The sequence below is a fragment of the Myodes glareolus genome, chromosome 7 (assembly GCF_982192425.1).
Source record: "Myodes glareolus chromosome 7, mMyoGla1.1, whole genome shotgun sequence".
Lineage (NCBI taxonomy): Eukaryota > Metazoa > Chordata > Mammalia > Rodentia > Cricetidae > Myodes > Myodes glareolus.
Genome location: NC_142032.1, coordinates 83,909,093 through 83,932,483, shown reverse-complemented (window position 1 = coordinate 83,932,483; position 23,391 = coordinate 83,909,093). Strand labels below are relative to the sequence as shown.

General features: G+C 39.7%; 2 protein-coding genes across 2 annotated transcripts in view; both read left to right on the top strand.

The window, feature by feature from the left end:
* The window catches only part of LOC125417125 (phospholipid-transporting ATPase ABCA3-like), a 69,608-nt gene extending 55,975 nt beyond the window's left edge, over window positions 1–13,633 (top strand). Inside the window, exons 24-31 of the mRNA XM_087908513.1 lie at window positions 1,556–1,734; window positions 3,802–3,927; window positions 4,129–4,323; window positions 6,458–6,645; window positions 7,914–8,084; window positions 9,009–9,190; window positions 12,978–13,051; window positions 13,415–13,633. Coding sequence (XP_087764639.1) covers window positions 1,556–1,734; window positions 3,802–3,927; window positions 4,129–4,323; window positions 6,458–6,645; window positions 7,914–8,084; window positions 9,009–9,190; window positions 12,978–13,051; window positions 13,415–13,555 — 1,256 coding nt within the window. The 3' untranslated portion in view covers window positions 13,556–13,633. The remainder of the gene's footprint in view (window positions 1–1,555; window positions 1,735–3,801; window positions 3,928–4,128; window positions 4,324–6,457; window positions 6,646–7,913; window positions 8,085–9,008; window positions 9,191–12,977; window positions 13,052–13,414) is intronic.
* A 2,005-nt stretch (window positions 13,634–15,638) lies between these two features.
* LOC125417186 (phospholipid-transporting ATPase ABCA3-like) overlaps window positions 15,639–23,391 on the top strand; it is a 136,261-nt gene continuing 128,508 nt past the window's right edge. Inside the window, exon 1 of the mRNA XM_048460507.2 lies at window positions 15,639–15,725. The gene's annotated coding sequence lies outside the window, so the exon portion shown is untranslated. The remainder of the gene's footprint in view (window positions 15,726–23,391) is intronic.

Here is a 23,391-nt window from a genome sequence, read left to right as displayed (position 1 = left end):
CTCGAGATTTGGTGCACAGTGTGGGGAGATGAGGGCAGTGAATGTGGTATCAAAATCAAATCAAGTTAAAGGCATGTACCCATACAGGAAAAAGCAGATCTGCTAGGAATTAGCTGTCTATGAGCTTAACATCTTCACAACACACTGTCTTGATGGTTTTCTTCTTCTGCTGGATTCAAAATACACAAAAACACAAAGATTCAATTGCATTTCCACATGCATTGCAAACATTTATGGACTAAGGTTTTGAAAAGAAAAGTTCAGAGCCTACAGTGTCTCAGTAGGGTCAGGGTACTTGTCACACAAGCCTGGTGACCTGAGTTTAGTCCCCAGGACTCACACGAAGACAAAACAAAGTGGTCTTCTAATCTCCACACTCAAGCTATGTTGTATGCTCATGCACACACACACACACACACACACACAAGCACATACACAAGCACACATGCAAGCACACACTAATTAAAAAGCCCATGGAGGAGTCCAAAGACCCAAATGGAGCAATTCGTGCAATAACAGTAGAATTGTATTATAGGTCAACGTGTAGAAAAAGATTATTAGCCTATTTTATGTAAAATGGAAACTCTGATATTTATTTTTTATTTTTTGTTGGTTATATTCAAATGTATTTATCCAAATTTGCTATCTCAATGCTCAGTATGGAGAAGTGGGAGAAGGAAGGGGTTTGCAGCAGAGAAAGCCAACAACATGACATCAAACAGGTACTCAAGTCGATAGCAGTAGAACTAATGCACACTGATAATATGATGAAAGGCACTTTCCTCCAAGGGCTTCCTCTCCAAAGACCGCAACACCAACATAATCATTAATTAGGAATAAAATTGCAGCCAGGAAAATGCAGGGGATGACTGCTAAGGGTGATGTGTCTGGGATTGGGGCATGGGACAGAAAAGGGCATTACATTAAAAGCTAAGAAATGTGAATGAATCCGGTACTTTAAAAATAGTAATAATAATCTGGTAGTTTAATAATAATTATAATCTTGTATTTTACAATAATAACATCTGTGCACTCATGATAACATGCATCATACATAAATAATAAGGGAGACTGGGTGCAGGGCACAGGGAACTCTCAGTATCCTTTTTGCAATTATTTTTGTAAGTATATTTTTCAGTTATTAAGCTGTGGAGATAGTTTAGTCATTAAAGTACCATATAAACATGAAGACCTGAGTTCAATTCCCAAAACCCACATAAAAAAGCCGGGGCTGAAGGCACATGCTTGGAATCTCAGTGCTGGCAAGGTGGAGGAATGTGACCCCCTGAGGCTGGCTGTCTTGGCTTATTGTTAGACAATCAATACCCATGTTGATATTTATATTCTTACTATGTTACTATACAACCTATTAGTGAGAATCAGTCTTAAAAGTTTTTCTTTCAAACTGTTTTTTTTTTCATAGCAGAATATCACTTCCCAAGCTCTGAATACTGTGACTAAGCTTAGCCTAATAGCTCACTTTATCCTGTTTCTTATTTGGTGTTTTAGTAGTTGTTCAAGTGTGATACCCCCATTTTCTCCCCTCCATCCTCAGATACCGAGAAGAATATCTATTCCTTAAAGGAGCATATGATTGGAAAGTATTTAATTGCTATGGCCATCGCAGGCTTAGTCTTCCTTCTCTTCATTTTCTTTTGGGAGAATATTTTCTGGAAATTAAGAACATTTATCCATCAACACATTTACTTTGGTGTCTTCAAGAGATACAAGACAGTAAGTACTTAAGCACGGAATAAACCAAGAAAACAAAAGTTTAGCAGCATTGAAATGAGACAAGGAAAGTAGGTGCTGTGTATGCCACCTCAGTTAACAGACAAAAAGAACAGTGTCTACAGGAATGTTCTTCCTTAAAGTCGTGCTGAGGTACTATCTACAATATACTACACTCTTTTTGATTGTCATTTTGAAGTGCTAGATTTGTCTTTATGAATTTTATCTATTACTGATAACTTTCTCTTGCATTCAGTTTTTTATATTTATTTTTATAATTTCCTTTGTTCTAGTCACTTGCCATTTTTACTTCTCCTTTGTTATTTCCTGATTTTTTTTTTAGCAAGCTTAAAGCCATGGCTCTTAAATCTCTCACTGATTCTAATATGAGTATTGAACAATACATACATCAAACCACATAGGGTGATATGGGTCTATAGTTCCAGCTACTCAGGAGCCTAAGACAAGAGGATCACAAGTTCAAGGCACTCTTGAGCTATAGGGGAGTTCAAGATCAGCCTAGGTAACTTAGACGCTGTCTCAAAAATGGAAGTAATAACATAGTCTTCTAGGTAAGATGACAGAGCTGTTTCCACATGACCAGGGTAAGGAAATGTTGGTGTAAGAGTAGACTGTATTCCAAAGACCAAAAGAAGCAGTTTGAGAAATTCATGAAGGTAATGGCAGGACAGCTAAAGAACGCCCAGGCAAGGATGGGTATCCATGAAAGAGAGTAAGCCAAACCACGGGCAGCTCCAGACACACGGCTTCCTGGTGGGAAAGAGAAACAAGCCAGGTAGTGCAACTGAAAACATAATTCCCAGTAATTTGACTTGAATCAGAACCCTGCAGCTTCCACTCCTGCATGTACAAGATGATGACTGTGCTAAATGGCTCATCCTCAAAGTCCTTCATACATAGCTATCTACAAAAAGCACAGCTGGCCTGGAACGCACATTCTCCTGCCTCTACCTCCCAGGTGATGAGCTTACCAGTGTCCACCACCATGCCCGTCTAAACCCCTTTAGGACCACATTTGAAAATACGTTACTACATTTTCTTTATTGAGACAGGGTCTCACTGCAGCCCCAGCTAGCCTGGAACTCACATGTGGACCAGATCTTGAATTTATGGAGAGTGTCCTGCCTCTGCCTTCCAAGTGCTATGATTAAAGGCATACCTCACCACATCTGGCCCAAAGACTGATTTATTTTTATTTATGTACATGTATGTGCCTGGGTGAATGTATGTGTCCCTCATGTGTGCAGGAACCTGTGGAGGCAAACAGAGGCATTGAATCCCCTAGAACTGGAATTAGAGATGGTTATGAGTTGCCGTGCAGGTCTTGGGAACTGAACCTGGGTCTTTTACAAGAGCAGTAAGTGCTCTTATTGCTGAGCCATCTTTCCATCCCCATTACCGTGTGTTTCAGTTTCCCTAATCTCTTTGGGTTAATTCCATCCTTAGGTCCAAGTGATAAAATAACTTTTCTGATGCTTTTTTTTTTACTAAAAATAGATTTTTTCCCTCACATCATATATCCTGATTGCAATTCCCCTCCCCCTACACCAAGCTCCTTCCCACTTTCCCTCCCATCCAGATCCACCCCCTTTCTGTTTCTCATTAGAAAACAAACAGGCTTTTAAGGGATTATAATACAATATAATATAATACACATAACAAAAACAAACAAATCAGAATAGTATAAAACAAACAACAGAAGGAAAAGAGTCAAAGAAAAGGCACAAGAAACAGAAATAGATGAGGAGATCCATCCATTCATGCCAATAAGTGTTCCAAAGTTTTGAATCATTCTTCAGAGCACACAGATTCATGGTTTCCACCTTGGGAAGCGCTTTTCCCTCTTCTCTGCTCCGCACCTTCATTTCTGTGGTGAACCGTGTGTTACTGCTGGGTGTGACCTCTGAAACAACACTCAGAAAGCCCCTTGGAGTGGTGCAAAGCATCCACTTAGACATGTGCAGTATTATGCCTCAGTTAGTGTTTCACAAACCCACTATACTGAGGACAAGATGTCCACATGCATGATTCTTGTCTTATAAAACACAGGATAGAATTTCCAAGGAATTATCTGGGGAATCTGAAGATAAAGATGTAGAAAATGAGAGAAGGAGAATTCTATACCAGCCTGAAAAGCTTCTGGATTCCCCAGTTCTTATTAAGGAGCTCACAAAGGTAAGGGCACCCGCGCTGCCTTCAGCCCCGTTAGGAGCACCTGGGGGTGTCAGCCTCCTCGTAGCTCTTCATAACCTTTGCAGACTCTTGTAGGAACTTCTTGTGACACTCTCCGAGGGTGTGACTACTTTGCCCACAATATCTATTTATATAACCTACAAATATCTTTTACTAAATTGTGTTTTGCATGTCTTTTTAAAGATATACTTTAAGTGCCCACTAACTCTGGCTGTCAAAAATATCTCCCTGGCTGTCCAAGAGAGGGAGTGCTTTGGATTACTTGGATTCAATGGCGCAGGTAAAACAACTACCTTCCAAATTTTGACCGGAGAAAGGACTCCTACCACCGGGGATGTGTTCGTTGATGGCATTAGCATCACCAAGAACATCCTAAAGGTAAGCTATCTCAGGCTAAGATGCGGACAGAGTGATGGCTCATGGGATGCCGGCAGTAGGCAGACGGCTATGGCTAAGTCATGGCGATGGTGATGGGCACAGATGTTGATGCTGTGGCTTCTGGAGAGGAAAGAAATACATTTGTAAGGAGAAAGTAAGGTCATAAGAGCATAACCTATGACAAGAGTTTCTTTTGAAACCGTATGAGTGGGAGGCAAGTTCTCTCTGCAGTGTGGAAGACATGCATTGCACAGGGCTGGAAGGGTGTAAGGCAACGAAAATGAGCAGAGACTGCATGCAGTTTGGCTGCAACTGGAACCTTGATCCATGTCACTGAGAACTGTAAAACAGGATGGCCTTTCAGAGTGGTTGCACATCAAAGCAAGACTGCCAGCCTTTGTCTCCTGTGCCTGCCACTGGCCACAGGAACTGGAAAAGATGGGTAACTTCGGGCAGAAGTATGGCAAGAGATTCAAGCAGAAAAGAATGTCAAAGTTTCCCATTCCGGGAGTCAGCAGCACTTGTCGGACCCCTGAGGAGACAGAAGGGCAATGGAACTACCCACCTGAGACTGTCAGGTCGCAAAGGGCGTCAGGTGATTTGTCATCAGGGAGCAAAACCTGAATTGAGAGTCTACATCATGGTCCTCTGAGAAAAACAGTCCAGCACCTGCAAGGTGTTAAGGACCATTTTAATACACTAAGAAGATTTTAGGTTGTTACTTCAAACTGAAAGGTTAGACTTTTTTGTTAACAATGTAGAAACTAGCCCAAACCCAGAGAGGACATTGCTGTTGTTTGTACTTAGTGAATCCTCCTTCAAATCACAACCCCCTCTGAGTGGCTTGGGTCAATCCCTTGCAGTAATCCACCAGTCACTACTTTAGGACAACTCTAGCCATGAGCTCAGCGAGACCGAATAATTAGAAATAGCCCCGCACTCTAATTTTACTAAAGTCCCATAAACTGAGATATGATGATTTTCATTTTCACTCATCTCCAAATAATTTCTAAGGTATTTTATGGTTCCTTTCACAATCCACTTAGTGGATAATAAGGTGTTCTTGAACTTCTACACCTTTGGAGCACCCACACCCTGTCCTTACAGCAATGCCTGCCTATTATGTTTCCTTTTGGAGTTTATTTCTCTCTATTAATAATTATGTGCCATGTTTTCTTCACTTTCTCCATGAGCTCCTTTAGTTAATTTAGCATCTAAGATCATTATTTCCAGGTCTTTGCTGAGAAGATTTGCCACCATAACTTTTTTCAGGTTTCTGAGTCCCGCTCCAATGAATGAACTGTATTTTCTACTTCACTGTATGCTTAACATTTTTGCTAAGAACTGGACTGACAATGTGGTAACTCTAGCAATTATAGTTTTTCCCACTCTCTGATGTTGTTTATTGTTTCTGAGGAGTTTAGTTGTTTTTTTCCCATCTCTGTGCTTAGAATCAGCATGAGATAGAAGTTGAGGGTCATCACTCATGTTTTTCTGCTCACATTTGAATTTTTTTCTGTATATCTTTAATATATGAATCCTAAAGATAGATCAAGAGAAAAGTGTGAGCGGAAAACATTATCCTTAAGAGCATTTTAGCCAGAGAGGACAAGATTTGCATCATGCCAACCCTATGAGCATTAATAATCTAGGATCAATATAAATTAAATATTAATTTAAGTTTAAAGCCTTTTTCTCTAGCTAACTAGGTTGTGTGCACCTACTGGAAGCACAGCCACTTCTGAGCTCCTATTTGCAAAGATGAGGGCTGTCTTTGGTTGCGTTCAGTCTCACAAAGAACAGGCATATACAGGGCTGTGTAGGTTGGACAGTAAAGAAAGGATCCACATTGGCCATGTTCCTTGGAGCCCTTGATTAAGAGGAAGACCTGTTGTCTTAACACTGCCACAAACTGAGTGGGGCCTAGGACTTGTTTTCTGACTTCTTTATCCCCATGACGATTAGAACTGTATATGAGAACCAGTCATTCCATTAGACTATAATAGACTTGCCAGCCATAATTTTGTAGCCCTTCAGACATGGTCTGAAGAACTGCAGGCTCCTGCCTCGTCGATGGATGTCCACAGGGCGCTAGATGACTTGAGTTTTCACTTACAGCAATTATTATTATTAGGTGAGGTCAAAAATCGGCTATTGTCCTCAGTTTGATGCTTTGCTGGAATTCATGACTGGTCGGGAAATAATGATCATGTATGCAAGAATATGGGGAGTCCCTGAGCATCAGATTCAGTCCTATGTGGGCAAGAGCTTGAACTCCTTGGATCTAGAGCCCCATGCCAACTATCTCATCAGCACCTACAGGTGAGTCATTATTCCATACTTCTTAACTACTGTTGTCACTGATGCTCATAATGACTAAGCATCCCTTGTTCCTGGTGTTTGACACAAGTGCCCAAAGCTGCACCTAAGTTTCTCTGTCACACAATTACCTGAGTGTGTTACCATCTGTCCTAGCTTCATTCTGATGCTGTAATAAAACACACTGACCAAAAGCAACTCTGGGAGCTGGGCAGTGGTGGGGCACGCCTTTAATCCCAGCACTCGGGAGGCAGAGGCAGGCAGATCTCTGTGAGTTCGAGGCCAGCTTGGTCAACAAGAGCTAGTTCCAGGATAGGCTCCAAAGCTACAGAAAAACCCAATCTCAAGGAAAAAAAATGGGAGAGAGATGCTGGGGAGATAACATGCACCTTTTATCTCAGCCCTTGGGAGGCAGAGGCAGGCGGACTTCTGTGAGTTCCAGGTCAGCCTGGTCTATAAGAGCTAGTTCCAGGACAGGCTCCAAAGCTAAAAAAAAAAAAAAAAAAACCAACAAACACAAATAAACAAACAAAAGCAACTTAGAGTAGAAAAGGATTCATTTGGCTTCCACTTCCAGATCAGAGTCCGTCATCAAAGGAAGTAAGGAAGTCAGGGTCGAGATCTGGACAAGATTGCTTACTGTTCCATGTACCGTTATCTCCACCCGGGGAATTCTCTCATAACCAATGGTGTACAGATAGGATGTAAGGAGGCTGTTGCTTGCTCACTCGCTTGCTAGCGGGCTCTGCTAGCGGGCTCGTGCTTCTTGACCTTTCTTATCTACCTATTCAAGGTCACATCAAGTTGACAGACTATGCTAAGTTGGACACCATCTTACTCTGTTGGGTTTCAGATGCCAGTAACAGTTCCACATTTCAGAAATAAAACTTCATATCCTGATTCTATTTGAACTATGACTTCTGAAACCTGATAGGGCATGTGTTCTTCTCCCTACTATGTTCCTATGAATCTGTCCTGCCACAGATGTAGGCTTTCAAATTAGGGTGGCGGTTATGCACCCTAATAACAAGTAAACAAACGGAGCCAAAACCACACGTGTGAGAGGTTGCCCATCTACATTACATGTGCACATGCGCAGATGTTCTTGGACCTGATGTTGTGTCAAAACCACGCTGAATCTACTTGAGGATGTCTACACTTGGGGCGGTTTGGAACTCTCAGTACTAGGAGTGTCTGTGCTAGGTCTTTCCTGGAAATAACCAATAGATACAGTTTCATTTCTTCCGTGTGTCCCCTTCTTTGATCTGAAGTGGAGGAAACAAACGTCGGCTGAGCACTGCTATCGCCACAATGGGAAAGCCTTCCGTTATCTTACTGGATGAGCCATCAACTGGCATGGACCCAAAAGCGCGGCGCCTTCTCTGGAACACAGTGATAAAGATCCGTGAAAGTGGAAAGGCCGTCATTATAACGTCCCACAGGTGTGGCTCTTTGGAAATCTGGGTTAAGGGTTGGCAAGAATTATGGTAGTTATACTGGCCAATTATTTGGGGGCCAGGACTTGGTTGAACGATGAGTTTATTTTTAGGAATTAAGATTCATATTAATCCTAATAAATGAGATAGCCATGAATCCTCAGTGTGTTTTTAAAGATGAAGTCTAGGTAGAGAACAGGAAGTTAAAGAGATATATGTTTGGTGATTTGGTGTTCTGTTACTTATCCTTTAAAAATACACACTTCTCGGGGCTTGGGGAGATAGCTCAATTAGTGAAATGCTTGCTATTCACATATTCAGACCTGAATTGAATTCCCAGAGCCCACATACAAAAACAAAACAAACAAAGCAAACAGCTGGGTGTGGGGTTGGAGAGTTAAGGGTAGTTAAACTGCTCTTCCAGAGGACCCAGGTTCAATTCCCAGCACCCACACTGCAGTTCATGGCCATCTGTAAATCTAGTCCCAGGGAATCCAATGCTCTCTTCAGGCCTTCATGAGCACTGTGCATACACACACACACACACACACACACACACCCCACAGACATGCATGAAGGCACAACACCCATACACAGACAACTAAAGTGTAAGTATGTTTAAAGGTGGATGTGGTGCTGCACACTTGCAGTTCCAGTGCTGGACAGAAACAGGCAGATCCTTGAGGCTCGCTGATGAGGCAGCCTAGCCTAAATCAGTGACCTGCACCCCAGAGCCCAGGAAGAGACGAGGCAGAAGACGGTGCTTAAGGAATGACACTCGAGTTTGACCTCTGGATACCACAATACACTTCCTAACCATGAATTTGGTCATTGGAAAATACAACTTATGGTTAAGAACAAGATCCTGTTCTTGATGTCTGAATGCACAATGTCTTAGCTTCATGTTGTTCTGCTTCCTTGTTTTGCAAGCATGGAAGAATGTGAAGCCCTCTGCACAAGGCTCTCCATAATGGTGAAAGGGAAGCTCACATGTCTGGGCAGCCCTCAGTACCTCAAGAACAAGTTTGGAAATATTTATATTCTGAAGGCCAAGGTCAAGTCTGTGGAAACATTAAAGGATTTTAAAATTTTCATCACACTGACATTTCCAGGTATGTTCAGGTGTCCCAATGGTGTTAGAAATGTGTTAAATTCCATGTTTTGTTCTCACCACCCATGAGGTTTACGTTTTAAATCCAGTTTCTATGCATTGTTGATGTTCAGTGACCCTCCAAACTTCCTTTATTTCTGCAAACCTAAGAAGTTTCACAGACAGCAGAGACTGCCACCAAACTCTGACATCACCTTCTAGGGCCTCTTCATAATTTGTTGTATCCATACAAGTTACACCTCTAAAGTCATATTTTAACACAATTCTCATTTGTTTTCACACATTATCCATGCAAAGCATTTAAGGGATATTTCCCTTCTCATTAAGTATCTTATTCTGGCTTTTGGCTATGCATGCCAGTATAAGATGGGAAATGCAAGCAAGCTCTAGCAGGCATGTCTCTCTCGACAAAAGTCCTTCTGTGTGTGAGTGACAAACTCAGTAAACACCTCTCTGCCTACAAACTACAATGAAAGCAATAGCAACTATTTTCTTTTTCTCAGTCTCTTTCCCAACCATAAGGCACTGATATAATAACAATTTTTAGCAAACTTTTACAGGAGCTTCTGGTGCATTATAGGTTGCTGAGTTGCAATTTTGTCTTTTGGACAATGAAAAATATTATTTGTTATACTGTAGAAATGCAAACTTGAAAATATATTTTAACAATCAATGGTAGAGCAGACATGGAGAACAGCTGTGAAGAAAACCAAATAATCTCTTTAACATTGACCTCAGTGACTATGATTTCCCCATGAGACCTACAGATGTATGTAACCATAAAGAATTGACCATGCTCCATACCATATCAGTTATGAACAACACAAATTGAACTTTTATCTTCTTTTGGGGGGGCACAAGGGTGGGGGCCAAACCTGGGGAGACTGGGAAGTGAGTGTGATAGGAATGCATGATGTGAAATTCCAAACAACCAAAAATTATGTTGGAAAAATCATTGAATTGTAATATCTTCACATAATAAAACCTTTTACATAAAAAGAATAAAGAATGTACTTGTAATCTTACTAAGCAAAGAAGTTGTGTGTGTTCCTATATGTGGTATGTATGTGTGTGCACACATGTGCACAGGTATAAACCATCTGTGCGTGAATGTGTGGAGGTAAATGTTGAGGTTGGGCATCTTCCTCAATCACTATCCACCTCATGATCTGAGGCAAGAGCTCCCCCTCAGCTTGGACCGGCTGATCTCCTATCTCTGACCTGAGATGTCTCTGACCTGTAATGTGCTTATTGTGGGGGATTTGGGCTCCTCATTTCACTAGTATTCAAAAAACAAAGAGCAGGACCTTCTTAAATCCTTCCCAGCACTAGCCTATAACCTAGCAACCTACTGCTGATTATATATATCCAAAATAAGTAAAAAGAATATGTCCAAGTGGTATATGCACACCTATGTTTGCTGCATTATTCACAATAGCCAAAAATGAAAATGATTTAAGGATCTGTTGAGGATGGGGGATAAAGAAAATATGGGACGCATATGGTAGTTAGCATGCATGCACACGGTAGGGAAACTGATCCTGAAAATGAAGGGAAACCTTCTCATTTGTGGCAACAAGAAAGAAGCTAGATGATATTATATTCAATGAAACATGCCATTGCATAAAAAGACAAATGCCATATGATTTCATTCACCAAGTGATCAACACTTAGATGTTGAATCTAAGGAAGTTACATAGAAGTAGCTGATTGGTAGTTAGTGGGTGCCATGGTGGGGTGAGGTTGGGGAGACTTTGAACACATGATATAGAGGTTTCACAGTCACTATTCTGTGGCTCTGAAGAGACACCATGACCAAGGCAACTCTTATAAAAGAAAGCATTTGATTGGGGGATTGCTTATAGTTTCAGAGGCTTAGTCTATTATCAACATGGCAAGGAGCATGGTGCTGCTGTCATGATGCTGGAGAAGGAGCTAAGATCTCTATCCTAATCTATAGACTGTGAGAAAAAGAGACGCTGGACCTGGTGAGAACTTTTGAAACCTCAAAGCTCAGCCCCAGTGACATACTTCCTCCAACAAGGCCACACCACTTAATCATTTTCGCATAGTTCTACTCCCTGATGACTAAACATTCAAATATATGAGCCTGTGAAGGGGTGACATTCTTATTCAAACCATCACAGGAGAAAAATTGTATGGTGTGAAAAATATAGTTAATATGAAATTATACTATTAGTAATCTTTTATAAACATAAAAGACAGATATTTGATATACCTTTTTAAGATTTGTTTAATTAAATATGTGTGACTGTTTTATTTGCATGTATGTCTGTGTAGCAGATATGTGCCTGGTGTTCACAGAGGTCAGAAGTGGGTGTCAGATCCCTGGAACTGGAATTACAGATGATTGTGAGCTGTCATGTCAGTCATGGGGATTGAGCCTAGGTTCTCTCCAAAACCAACCGCTTCTAGCCATTAAGCCATTGCTTTAGCCCCAAGAGATACTATATTCTTAACTCAATTTAGCCCATCTGCACGCATATATACTTTATTATCACATCAATTGTTACATTAATTTAAATAAATAAGTAGATGAACTGAAAAAATGGAAATGCCTTCAGTATTGATGGAGATACTGCTTATTTTAATGGATTGTAGAACCTGGAACACTGCACCTGACAATGTATAGGTAAATATTACTTTACCTAGATGGATGGTGTTATTAGTGCTTTATATTTGAAATATGCCACAGTAAAAGAGCTCTACATGATCATGCAATAATACATGCATTAAGATTAATACTAATAAAATCCACACACATTTCAAATATGTAAAATTCTATAAAACATTTTAAATTAAAGCATTTAATTAAAATTGTAGTGATTTATAAATTGACATAAGTTACTTATGAATACATCTCTTCCCCCAATTGTGTTTGAAGTGCCTTATCTGTACAAAAAAAACCAAGATCACAGTAGCATGATTGGTACATGATTCCCCCTTACACATGGACGGACATGGTATAATCATGAGAATGAGACACCGTGTTGTCTTAGTTACTTTTCTATTGACATGAAAAAGCATCATGAGCCAGACAACTTATAAAAGAAAGCACTTAATAGGGACTTACTGTTTTAAAGTCCTAGTGTCCGTAACCACCATTGAAGGGGACATGCACACATGGTTGGAATCTGCACACATGGTAACTGAGAGCTTTACATCCTGATTCATAAGCATGAGGCAGAGAGAGAGAGAGAGAGAGAGAGAGAGAGAGAGAGAGAGAGAACTATCTGGGAACTAGTGTGATCTGTTGAAACATCAAGGCCCACCTTTGAGACACACTTCCTCCAACAAGACCACACTTCTTAATCCTTCCCAAACAGTTCCACCAGCTTGGAAGCAAACATTCAAATATATGAACCTATGGCGGTGATTCTCATCACAATCTTCGTACTTTTCCTTCTTTCTCCTCTCTCAAAACTGTGTCCTCATACACACACAACCAGAAATATCTCTATCCATCCTCAGCATTATGCTTAGGAATAAATACGTTTAGTAAATTAAAAGCTCAAACTTTTACACTGGATATATGAGTTGACAATTTACTGAGCTTAAAAGCCTCAACAATTGCTATCAAATCCCTAGAACAATTTACTATATATGCACACCAAAAAGAGTAGGTTTGAGGGGGGCCACATCTCCTCCTGTGTTTACCCAACTCTTAACCTTTGTATGATACCTAACATGAAGCAGATACAGCACTATTTTGATAGTTTAAAAAGAAATCTGTAAGATCACTCACCTGTCCTATTTTCCTGTCCTAGGCAGTAAGCTGAAGCAAGAGAATCAGGGGATCCTTCATTACTACATTCCCAGCAAGGACAACAGCTGGGGAAAGGTGACCAGTGCATGTGAGGGAGCACTTACAAAGGGGGGGACTTCGGGTCCGGGCAGCGGAATTGTTCCTGACATTGTGGAAGCTGTGGAGTGTTTACATTCCTCTTCAAATGACTAGACATTAAATGTCTTTGGTTACTACCCTTAGGTACCATTACTAGTTCATGTCCATCAAAATAATGGAGACAGAAAACTGTCTCCTTCCTTTCTCAACTCCCCATTTCTTTTGCTTTCTGATTGTGTCCTTCTGTGTGTCCTTTCATCTAACTTCATATACTTGACAAACACAGAGGAAGGGAAGAGGCTCTTCTGGGGGCTGGAGGGAGACGGAAATGGCAACTGCATGCTTCTGTTGTTGTTTAAGCTGTTTGGCATTTTGGAGAAAGCAAAGGAACAATTCAATTTAGAAGATTATTCCATCAGTCAGATCACCCTGGAGCAAGTCTTCCTGGCTTTTGCTAATCAAGACAACACAGGAAATGATGATAAAGCAGAGGTGCCTTGAGATTCAGTTATAACCTGTGTTACCGGTTTACTACAGCTGCTACAGCTGGGTAGACGGGAAGGACATCCTGTGCCTGTATATCTTCATGTAAATATATTTGTTTAATAAATATTTCCCTGATAGGAAAAAAAAAGTGTGTCCTCTTCACTGAAGATATAGCTGAATGTCCAAATCTAAAAATATTTCTTAGAGTCATTTTTCTTTCGTAGAAAAACGGAAGTGCAGCAGCATTCCTCTTTGTAGGACCTATTCCTCCATATTCTAAGTACTTGAGCATAAGCATCTAGCAGTGATGGCGCTATCAGATTTGCCCAAGTAGAAATGCATCCCTTTTAGCAGCTGACTATGGATAAGAGGAGCATAAACCTGTAACAAACCAAATTTTCCACAAATATGCACACACACCCCAACATATTCCCCAATATGTGCAAAAGTAAAATCAATATCAAAGCTTGATGTTACTGTTTCCAAAATTCGAAAGTCTTTTTCTTCAATGATAAAAAGAGAAATTGAAGGACATAGACAGAAAAAAAAAAAGGTTCCTTTAAAAGTAATGTACTTTTCTTTCTAGTCTTGCTTCCCCTGTAGTAAAGAATAAGAGTAGAGAGTAAATGGAGTGATACAAAGATTTTTCTCCTGATTCCTGTCTAGGAAGCTGGTGTCCTCTAGAGGGAGTTTGCATCTCTCTGCAGTTCATGAGCAGACAAGAGAGTCTATGAAGCAGCTGTGGGTCAGGGTGGCCTCTTCAGTTTTCAGTCTTTAGGTGGAAAGTTTCAATGATAAAAGAGTATCCAGGGCCAGTGAGACAGCTCAGTGGGTAAAGGCACCTGCTGTCAGTTTGTCGACTTGAGTTTGATCCCCAGGACCCCCATGGTAGAAGGACAGAACTGACTCCAGGTAGTTGTCCTTTGACCTCCACATTCATGTGATAGGCCTCTACCCCAAATAAATAAAATATAATTTAAAATGGTTTTAATTGCACACAGAAGATATTTCTTTGTTCTTTTTACATTAAGAAGGATTTGGTTTTTTATGAAGCTCTAGAACCACGAACACTTTCTAGCTTTTCCTTTGGCACGTGTAGTTTAATGCAAGTCAGCAGAAAGGTATGATTAATTTCTAAAGCAACAGTCATTGCTGTCCTGTTTACTGAGTGGAGAGAGCTATGCTTCTCTTTTGGATTTACAACAACAGATATACACAGAATATAGATTGAGCAATAAAAACACTGTCATGGCGGCCATTATTAGGAAACAAGGTGTGAGCAGCACAACACTCCAATAGGAACTTAGACATGCATATGCTAAACATTGCAACAAATAACAAAATATACATCCTTCTCAAGTGTATATGCAACGTTCTCGAGGATTCACTGACTCTTGAATCTTAAAATAAGCCACAGTAGGGGTGGGTTGGTGATTTGGTTCAATGACAGAGCACTTGCTTAGCAAGCACCTGGGTTCAGTTCACAACTCTGAAAAGACAAAGCAGGCCTCGATCTAACAGTACTGAGATCTTACAGTCTTATCTACCCAAGATGTTTACTAAAACTAGAAATCAATATCAGATGAAACAGTAGAAAAATCACACCTATTTGAAAGTTACATACTACTCATTATGAGTCAAAAAAAGAAAAAAATTACAAAATGTCTTCAGGAAATGAAACAAGATCATAACATACCAAACCTCAAAAAGCAACAGCAGAACAGAGGAAAATGTGTAGCTATAAACAAAGACTTCTAAAAAGAAGATATCTTTTCAAATCAAGAATCAAACTGTACATAGAAAAATAGGGAAAGCATACACTAGCAAATAAACAACCAAAATGAAAACAAGAATTGACAAGAGAGAAAAATTAGTGACAACACATTGACAAATCTGTCTAGAATAAGAAAAACTGAAAACCTGGAATTGCTGCAGTCAGAAATGAGAGCGGAGACATTTAGTGCATGATAAAGTACATCCTCCCTCATCCCAAGCACAGCCTTTGGCTCCTCCGGCTCTACAACCCCCCCTTCCCGTACTTCCGGTTGACCCAAGTGTTAAGAGGAAGTGCCCCGCCCAGCAGACACGTGACGGGGGTTGAGAGGAAGTGCAGCACCTGAAAGACACGCGCCCCTCACAGGAGGAAGCAGGGGCCTGCCGCGGCGGTTGCGAGGACACCTGAGCAGTGAGTGTCGGGGACTCCACAGCTTTCTAAATTCCCCCCTGACAACTAAAACTGTGTGAGGTTAGGAGTACATTTGAGGTCCAGGCTGGGCTGTAGCTTACTGGGGAACAGCTGGAGTCAGTTCTGTCCTTCTACCATGGGGGTCCTGGGGATCAAACTCAGGTCGACAAACTGACAGCAGGTGCCTTTACCCACTGAGCTGTCTCACTGGCCCTGGATACTCTTTTATCATTGAAACTTTCCACCTAAAGACTGAAAACTGAAGAGGCCATCCTGACCCACAGCTGCTTCATAGACTCTCTTGTCTGCTCATGAACTGCAGAGAGATGCAAACTCCCTCTAGAGGACACCAGCTTCCTAGACAGGAATCAGGAGAAAAATCTTTGTATCACTCCATTTACTCTCTACTCTTATTCTTTACTACAGGGGAAGCAAGACTAGAAAGAAAAGTACATTATTTTTAAATTATGGTTCACCATAATTACTCACTCTTTAGTAAAAGGAAGGTTGCTCCTCACCATCTTTTACAAGAGTCAGAAGACTTTGAACTATCCAGTGACATAATGTTGTACTGTAGTTTCATCGGTGTCTGGGCGAAATCTAATTCTAGGTCTTCATTGAATGCTGATAGTTAATGAACCCAGAACTGACCTCGCTAGTCAGTTTTCCTTTTTCTTTCTCTGCACCTTTAAGATGCCTTTTGTCAACACCTATCAATTTTATTGTGTTCAAGATACTGTCTTAAGGAGATGTCAATTTTGTTTCAGAAAATTGCATATGAAAAACACTTCTTATTAGATTTCTTTTAAATTGATTCATAAAATTATACATGTTAAATATTGTGTTATGTTTGATGTCATATGTTGTTGCCTATTAATTAAGCCAGGTTAAATATGCTTGTTGCCTTATTTTTTATGGTGAAATTTTCCAATCTTCTTCTCCAGCTCTGTGAAATATCGAGTGTGTTGTAGTTATCTCTGGACATCCTGTTGTGTAATACCACACCAGAACTTGCTATTTCCATCTGACTGTAGCTAAGTACTCACTAATCAGGATTCCCCACCCTACTCCCATCCCTCACCTCTGTCTTCTGCCTCTGGCAACCACCTCAGCATCCAAGAAATAAACATTTTTTTTTTTGAATCTCACACATAAGAGAACACACAGTGTAACTTATCTTTACTGGGCCTGGCATTTCACCTGATATTTGTTAAATCATGATTATATTATTACTATATATATATATATATATATACATATATATGTACATATATATATGTATATATATATAACATGATTATATTCTTTTTGTTATGGGTCTAGGGGCATTCAGAGATACACCAGTCTATTAATAAATTTTTAACAAATTGAAGACTTTTCATTTAGATACTGACATCAAGACTGCACCTGAAAGTGCTCCTAAGATCCAACATTTAGCCATATCAGTCCAGGGCTTCTAAGACAAAATTCACAAGATTACATGTATTTTGACTACTTGTAGGCAGGGGCTCATTTTAACATGTCTTGTAGTTGTCCTTGTCATCTTTTTGAGCAGAATAAGCAAGCTTAAATTTAAAAACAAACGAACAAACAAATAGGGCTTGAGATATGGCTCAGTGATTAAGAGCACTGGCTGTTCTTTCAGAGTTCCTGAGTTCAACTCCCCACAACCACATGGTGTCTCACAGCCATTTATAGTGGGATCAGATCCCCTCTTCTGGTAGAAAGATGTACATACAGGCAGAGCACTTATAGATATATAAAATAAATAAATAAAACTTTTAAAAGACTGAAATAGCAGTTAACCTTATGACCTATTATCTTACAAGAACAACAAGTTTTACATATCAGTCAACTTTTAGAATAGTGTTCCATTGTCTGAGGGAAAAAGGGAACTGGGCTACTAGAGTACAATTTGTACAAGCTAGGGGCTTACATGTTAGAGGCATTTTTTTTGTTCTTTTTTGATCTCTCAAGAACAGTAATTAAAACCATAAATATAATTAACTATTACATTTTTTAATCAATAAATGGTGGGCATTATGTATATATATATATATATATATATATATATATATTCATTTTATCACCTAATGGAAAAACTTTAACACATTTTAAAATTTTATTTTATTGTGCAGTGATAGTAGAGACCATAATATAATTGTCTCAGGGTTTTATTGCTATGAAGAGATACCATGACCATGGCAGTTCCTATAAAGGAAAACATTTAATTGGACCTGGCTTACAGTTTAAGTTTAGTCCATTGTGGTCATGACAGGAAGCATGGAACCATATAGGCAGACTTGGTGCTAGAGAGGTAGCTAAGAGTTCTACATCTGGAACTGTAGGCAGCAGGAAGTGACTACTAAACTTGGCTTGAACATTTGAGACCTCAAAGCCTGCCCCCCTAGTGACAGACTTTCTCCAACAAAGCCATACCTGTGCCAACAAGACCACACCTCCTAAAAATGACACCCCCCTATGAACCTTTGGAGGCCATTTTCTTTCAAGCCACCACAAAAATTTAAACAATAATAGCATTGCAAGCCAGGCATCGTGTGGCATGCCTTAATCCCAACAGAGGCCGGCAAATCTTTGAGTTCAAGACCAGCCTGGTCTACATAGTGATTTCCAGGACAGCCATTTAGAGAGACCCTGTGTTGGGGGGGGAAAAAAAGTAGCATTGGCGATGTATCACTTGGGTTTGTGAACTCCATGGGCACTTACACCTATTTTGACTAGTTATGGATCCTTGTGATAGTTTCCACTGCTGAACCTATGGACACAATGAGAAAGACCACTGACCACAAATTAAGGCTAAATCAAGGTACGCTTAATTGTGCACACAGGAGCCTGACCAGCAGCTACCACACCCAATACAGGGTTTAGGAGAACAATGCTGAGCCAGTTTCTCAAGCTTTTTATAAGGGAAAAAAATGCAAGGTGGAGAATTTTGCAAACAAGCGTGGTTACGAAGTGAGACAGGCAGTTAAGGCAGAAATCTGGGAACATCAGTTTAAGACCCACATTGTGGCCACATACTGGGGCACAGCCCAATTCCAAGTAAACAGAAACTTCGGTGAAATAGAGTGTCAAATGGCTCCAGATTACAAAAATAGAGTTGGTTTGGTTTCTCACCTGTGTGTTACAAAAAGAAGGTTCTTTGGCGAGGTGTAAGAACTATACTTATCTGTGAGTAAAAGTATTTAGGTTAAAAATTATATTGGCTTAGGAAAATGACAGTAACAGATTCTCCTCCGGGTCTATGTCCACTCCAGCCTCAGGTAGTTGGCTCGGTTTGCAATATCAGGCATAAATTTTCTCCTGATGAGTTGGCCTTCTGGGAAAATCATGGAAGAAAGAACAGAAAAATTATCAAAGTCAGAGGATCAGGATCCCTGCACCTATATAATAACTTATTGACATGATAGGAAAGCTGCACACATGAAACATAAACAATATGGTTGCCCACACAACTGCGCAACACCAATTGACATGCCAACATAGATGAGAGATGTTTTTACAAGACTTCACCACTAGATGAAGAGTTACAAGCAACCAGTGGCTACTGAGAAAGATAATGTATTTCCTCTTGGGCTGAACATCCTGAGAATTTAACTAATTCTAAGTGGTCAGTTATAAGCACATGTATATGAGCAACACTAAATGGACTCAGTAGACTATATATAACATAACTATAAACAACATGCAGAAAAACTACTGAACTAGATCACTCCATGGGTCGAAAGAAAGGTTTGTTGGGAATCAAGTTGCCAAAACCATCTCTCAGGACAGAGAGAAGAGCAAAACTGGCAGAAAAGCAAGCAGATTTTATATGCCAAACAGCAGGGTGAGAATCTGAGTTGATATAGGCTATCCATATTGGCCTAGAAGTAGGTGCCCTTGTCAGAGGTAGTTGACCTTTGGGGGAAGGTTAAGGAAGTGTTCAGAAGAATTAAGATCTCCACCTTATGAGATTTGCTTTTCTGTTTTGTTTTGTTTTGTTTTCCAGACTGGGTTTCTCTGTTGCTTTGGAGCCTGTCCTGGAACAGCTCTTGTAGACCAGGTTGGCCCTGAACTCACAAAGATCCGCTTGCCTCTGCCTCCCAAGTGCTGGGATTAAAAGTGTGTGCCACCACCACCTGGCTGATATTTGCTTTTCTGATCTCCTTATTTACCCAGTAGCAAGTCTTCCATTTACCTGTCCAAAGTCACCAATGCTGCCATTTTGGGAAAAGCAGGGGTTTGGGACCTAACAATAATAATTCAATAAGAAGAAGTCATGAATTTGAGAGGGAAGAAGAGCACTAGAGGAGTTGGAGGGGAGAGATCTGGGTGACAATGATATACAGCACTTATGTATGAAAATCTCAAAAACATAAATTAAAAATTATAGCAAAGCAGGAGATTGCTTACTACACTTTATGAAATAAGGTAATTTCAGGAAGTTGGAGCCACTGAGTAGGCTCCAGTTCAGTCTTAAGCTACAGACATTCCACAGTTTGAAATAATCATTCTCTCCTTTTTGGTATACTTCATGTGATACAGTCTTAATCAGCATAGACTGGAGTTTTGCCTCTTGAACTTTAGATGAATTAGAATTAATGAATGTACTTTATAACATGCTTTTATCTATCAATATTATGTTGAGATTTATTTCTAAATAATAGTAATGGATAGTTGCAGTTCATCATTTTACTTTGTGACATTTCTTTATATGGATATGCTATAATTTCTATGATTAAATTACTGACTTTGGGATTTTAGACTTTACATATTACAAATTATTATTGTAGGTTTATTTGTGTCTACCTTTATTACTGCAAGTGTATTTGTATTTTATTTGGATAAGTATATTATTATAGAATTCATCTCACCACATTTGGTAGACAAAAACTGTGTTTCTAAACGCTCATACCAAATTGTAATTCCCCTGCAGTATTTAAGAGATTCTGGTGCTCAGCATCTTTCAGAGCAACTGAAATTATCTTTTAATGGCCTTCAATTTTATATACTTTTCATTTTTTTTCTTTACAGTTTCTATGGGATTTAAAAGAATGTCCCCTTTTTGTTTTTCATATCCTTTTCTTTCCCTTTTAGTTTTATTAGTTTATCAGATTTTAAATTTGTTGATTATATGTTATATTTATGAATATATTTATATCCTTATATTTTGTTGTTAAAAATTGAAATATAAAATAATTAAGTACAGTGAATAGCTATATGTCCCCACTTAGATTCATGCTTTTTCGTTCCTGTTGTACTGTGTTTCTGTCAGGTTTACTGACTTTACAACTTTGGTACTGTGTCTTTCACAATAGAAGGCTTGTCTGTGATGTCCTCATATGTCACCTTAGTAGAAAATATTGATTTTGATTCCAGGTAGATACAGCGATATAGTCACTATCTTGCTTCTTCAGGTGTAATTGGCATCTGGCAACTCTTGCATATGTCTCCATGGCTAAGTCTGCAGTAATTTGTTGGATAACTCTGCTAGCTAGGATGCAGTTCTGTTAGATAGGGAAGATTAGCCAACAACTCTAAATTTTGTATGTGTTTGCAGTTGCCAGACATTCATTAGTTTCTATAGATGAGATGGATGTAAGACCACTCTGGTGAGCAAAGTCAGCTATGATACAGCATGCTCAGAACTGGAAATAGGACCACTCTTTAAAAAACTGTTTAGAGTTTCTAGTAGATCTGGGCAGGTATTATACAGTATTCCCAGCAATGAAGATGAAGCACTCATTGAATGTGGATGGTTAGCTTATCTTCCACAGTCAAGCCTGTTGGCTGGGGCTAAGAGTCAAATGGGTTGAATGCCTCATCTCCATGATGAGGTGAAGCCACTGTCACTGAGAGCCACCATGCCCTTACTTTGTTCCAACTTTCAGTAAGTGGTCTAGTTGTGATGACTCTATCAATGTTCCACATGAACCATGTTACCCTAAACACTGGAAAAGCTGGGTGTCACCCTCAGCATCTATTTCACTGGAGAAGTCAGAGGCCAAGGACATCCTTCTCAGTAAAGGGATTGATGTGGGATTCCCCTCTGTATGCTGAGAATATCATTGGTGAATAAGAAACTGCCTTAGCCTGTTGATAGAGCAGAACCTAGGTAGGCAGAGAAAACGAAACTGAATGCTGGGAGAAAGAAGACAGAGTCAGAGAGAAGCCATGGAGCAGCTGCCAGAAATAGATATGCTGAAATTTTGCCTGTAAGCCACTGTCATGTGGTGATACACAGATAATAGAGATGGATTAAATTAATATGTAAGAGTTAGTCATTAAGAAGCTAGAACTAATGGACCAAGCAGTGATTTAATTAATACAGTTTCTGTGTGGTTATTTTGGGAGTCTGGGTGGCTGAGAAACAAACAAGCAGCCCCCTTACAACAAGGGATGACATAGAATGAACCATTTTCTTATCTTTTCTAATGTAATTTTCTGCTGTTCTTCTGTTTTACTGGGTGGTAAAAATATGCTCCATTTTCCAGAACTCATTAAGGTTCTTTTAATGTTTCTGTTGGCCATTCATTTTTTTCTTTCCCTTTCTTTTAGTCTGTTGTCAAATTTTTCTTGCTTTTCAAACTGCATAGTATAATTTGACCTAATTTCAAGCTTGCTGATTCTTTTTCCTATTCAACTCTTCCATTAACCTTTTCATGATTTAAGCCTGTAATGTGTATATGCTTGTTAACATGTTAATTTGTTGAAATACCATTGTATTGTTTCCTTTAGCTCTCTGAATCTATTTGAGACAGTTCTATTTGAGAAGCCATATCTAAAGTCTAGTGTCCATGTCCTTGTGTTTATAGACCTGCTGTAACAAAATAGCACAGCCCAAGTGGCTACAACAAAAGTCGATTTTCACACTGTTGGCAATTGGAAGTTTTTTGGGGGGTTGAATGTTTTCTATAATTAACTGTGTGTGGGGGGGTGTGGATTGTTGCTTTCAGCCCTGGGATAGGCTTCCTACTTATTAATGAGGCCTGGATAAAAAGAGAATCCCCAAGTCTCTTATTTATGTTTTAATAATTATTCCTTATTATTGAGAATTTTATACATGTATGCAATGGATATCACATTTTCCCTCCCCACCCCATTTTCACCCTCATCTCATGTATACCCAAGGTAACTCCACTAAGTCACGTTAGTGCTGCTTATATATGTATGGATGTGAAGCCATCTACCAAAGCATGATAAGCTACCAGTGGCCATATTCTCAAAAAAGAAAAATTTCTCCACACCACCCCTGTAGGTGGAGTTTTTCGTCACGACTGCGATCAACACTGTTCCACCAACTGTTTCCCAAATAACCACTCAGAGATTTATTATTAATTATAAATTCTTGGCCCATACCTCAGGCTTATTACTAACTAGCTCTTAAAACTTAAATTAACCCATTTCTTTTCATCTATGTGCTGCCCTGAGGCTCATGGCTGTTACCTCTCCTGCATGTCCTGCCTTATTTCCGTCGGGCTAGAGATTCCGCTGACTCCTCTCTGCTTCTTCCCAGCATTCTTTCTACCTGGAAAATCCTGCCTAGCTTTGGCCAATCAGCTTTTTATTAACAATAAGAGCAATACATATTTACAGTATATAAAGATTGTTCCACAGTACACCCCACAGCTACTAATTGTCAATAGTTCCTTTGTAAAGGGTC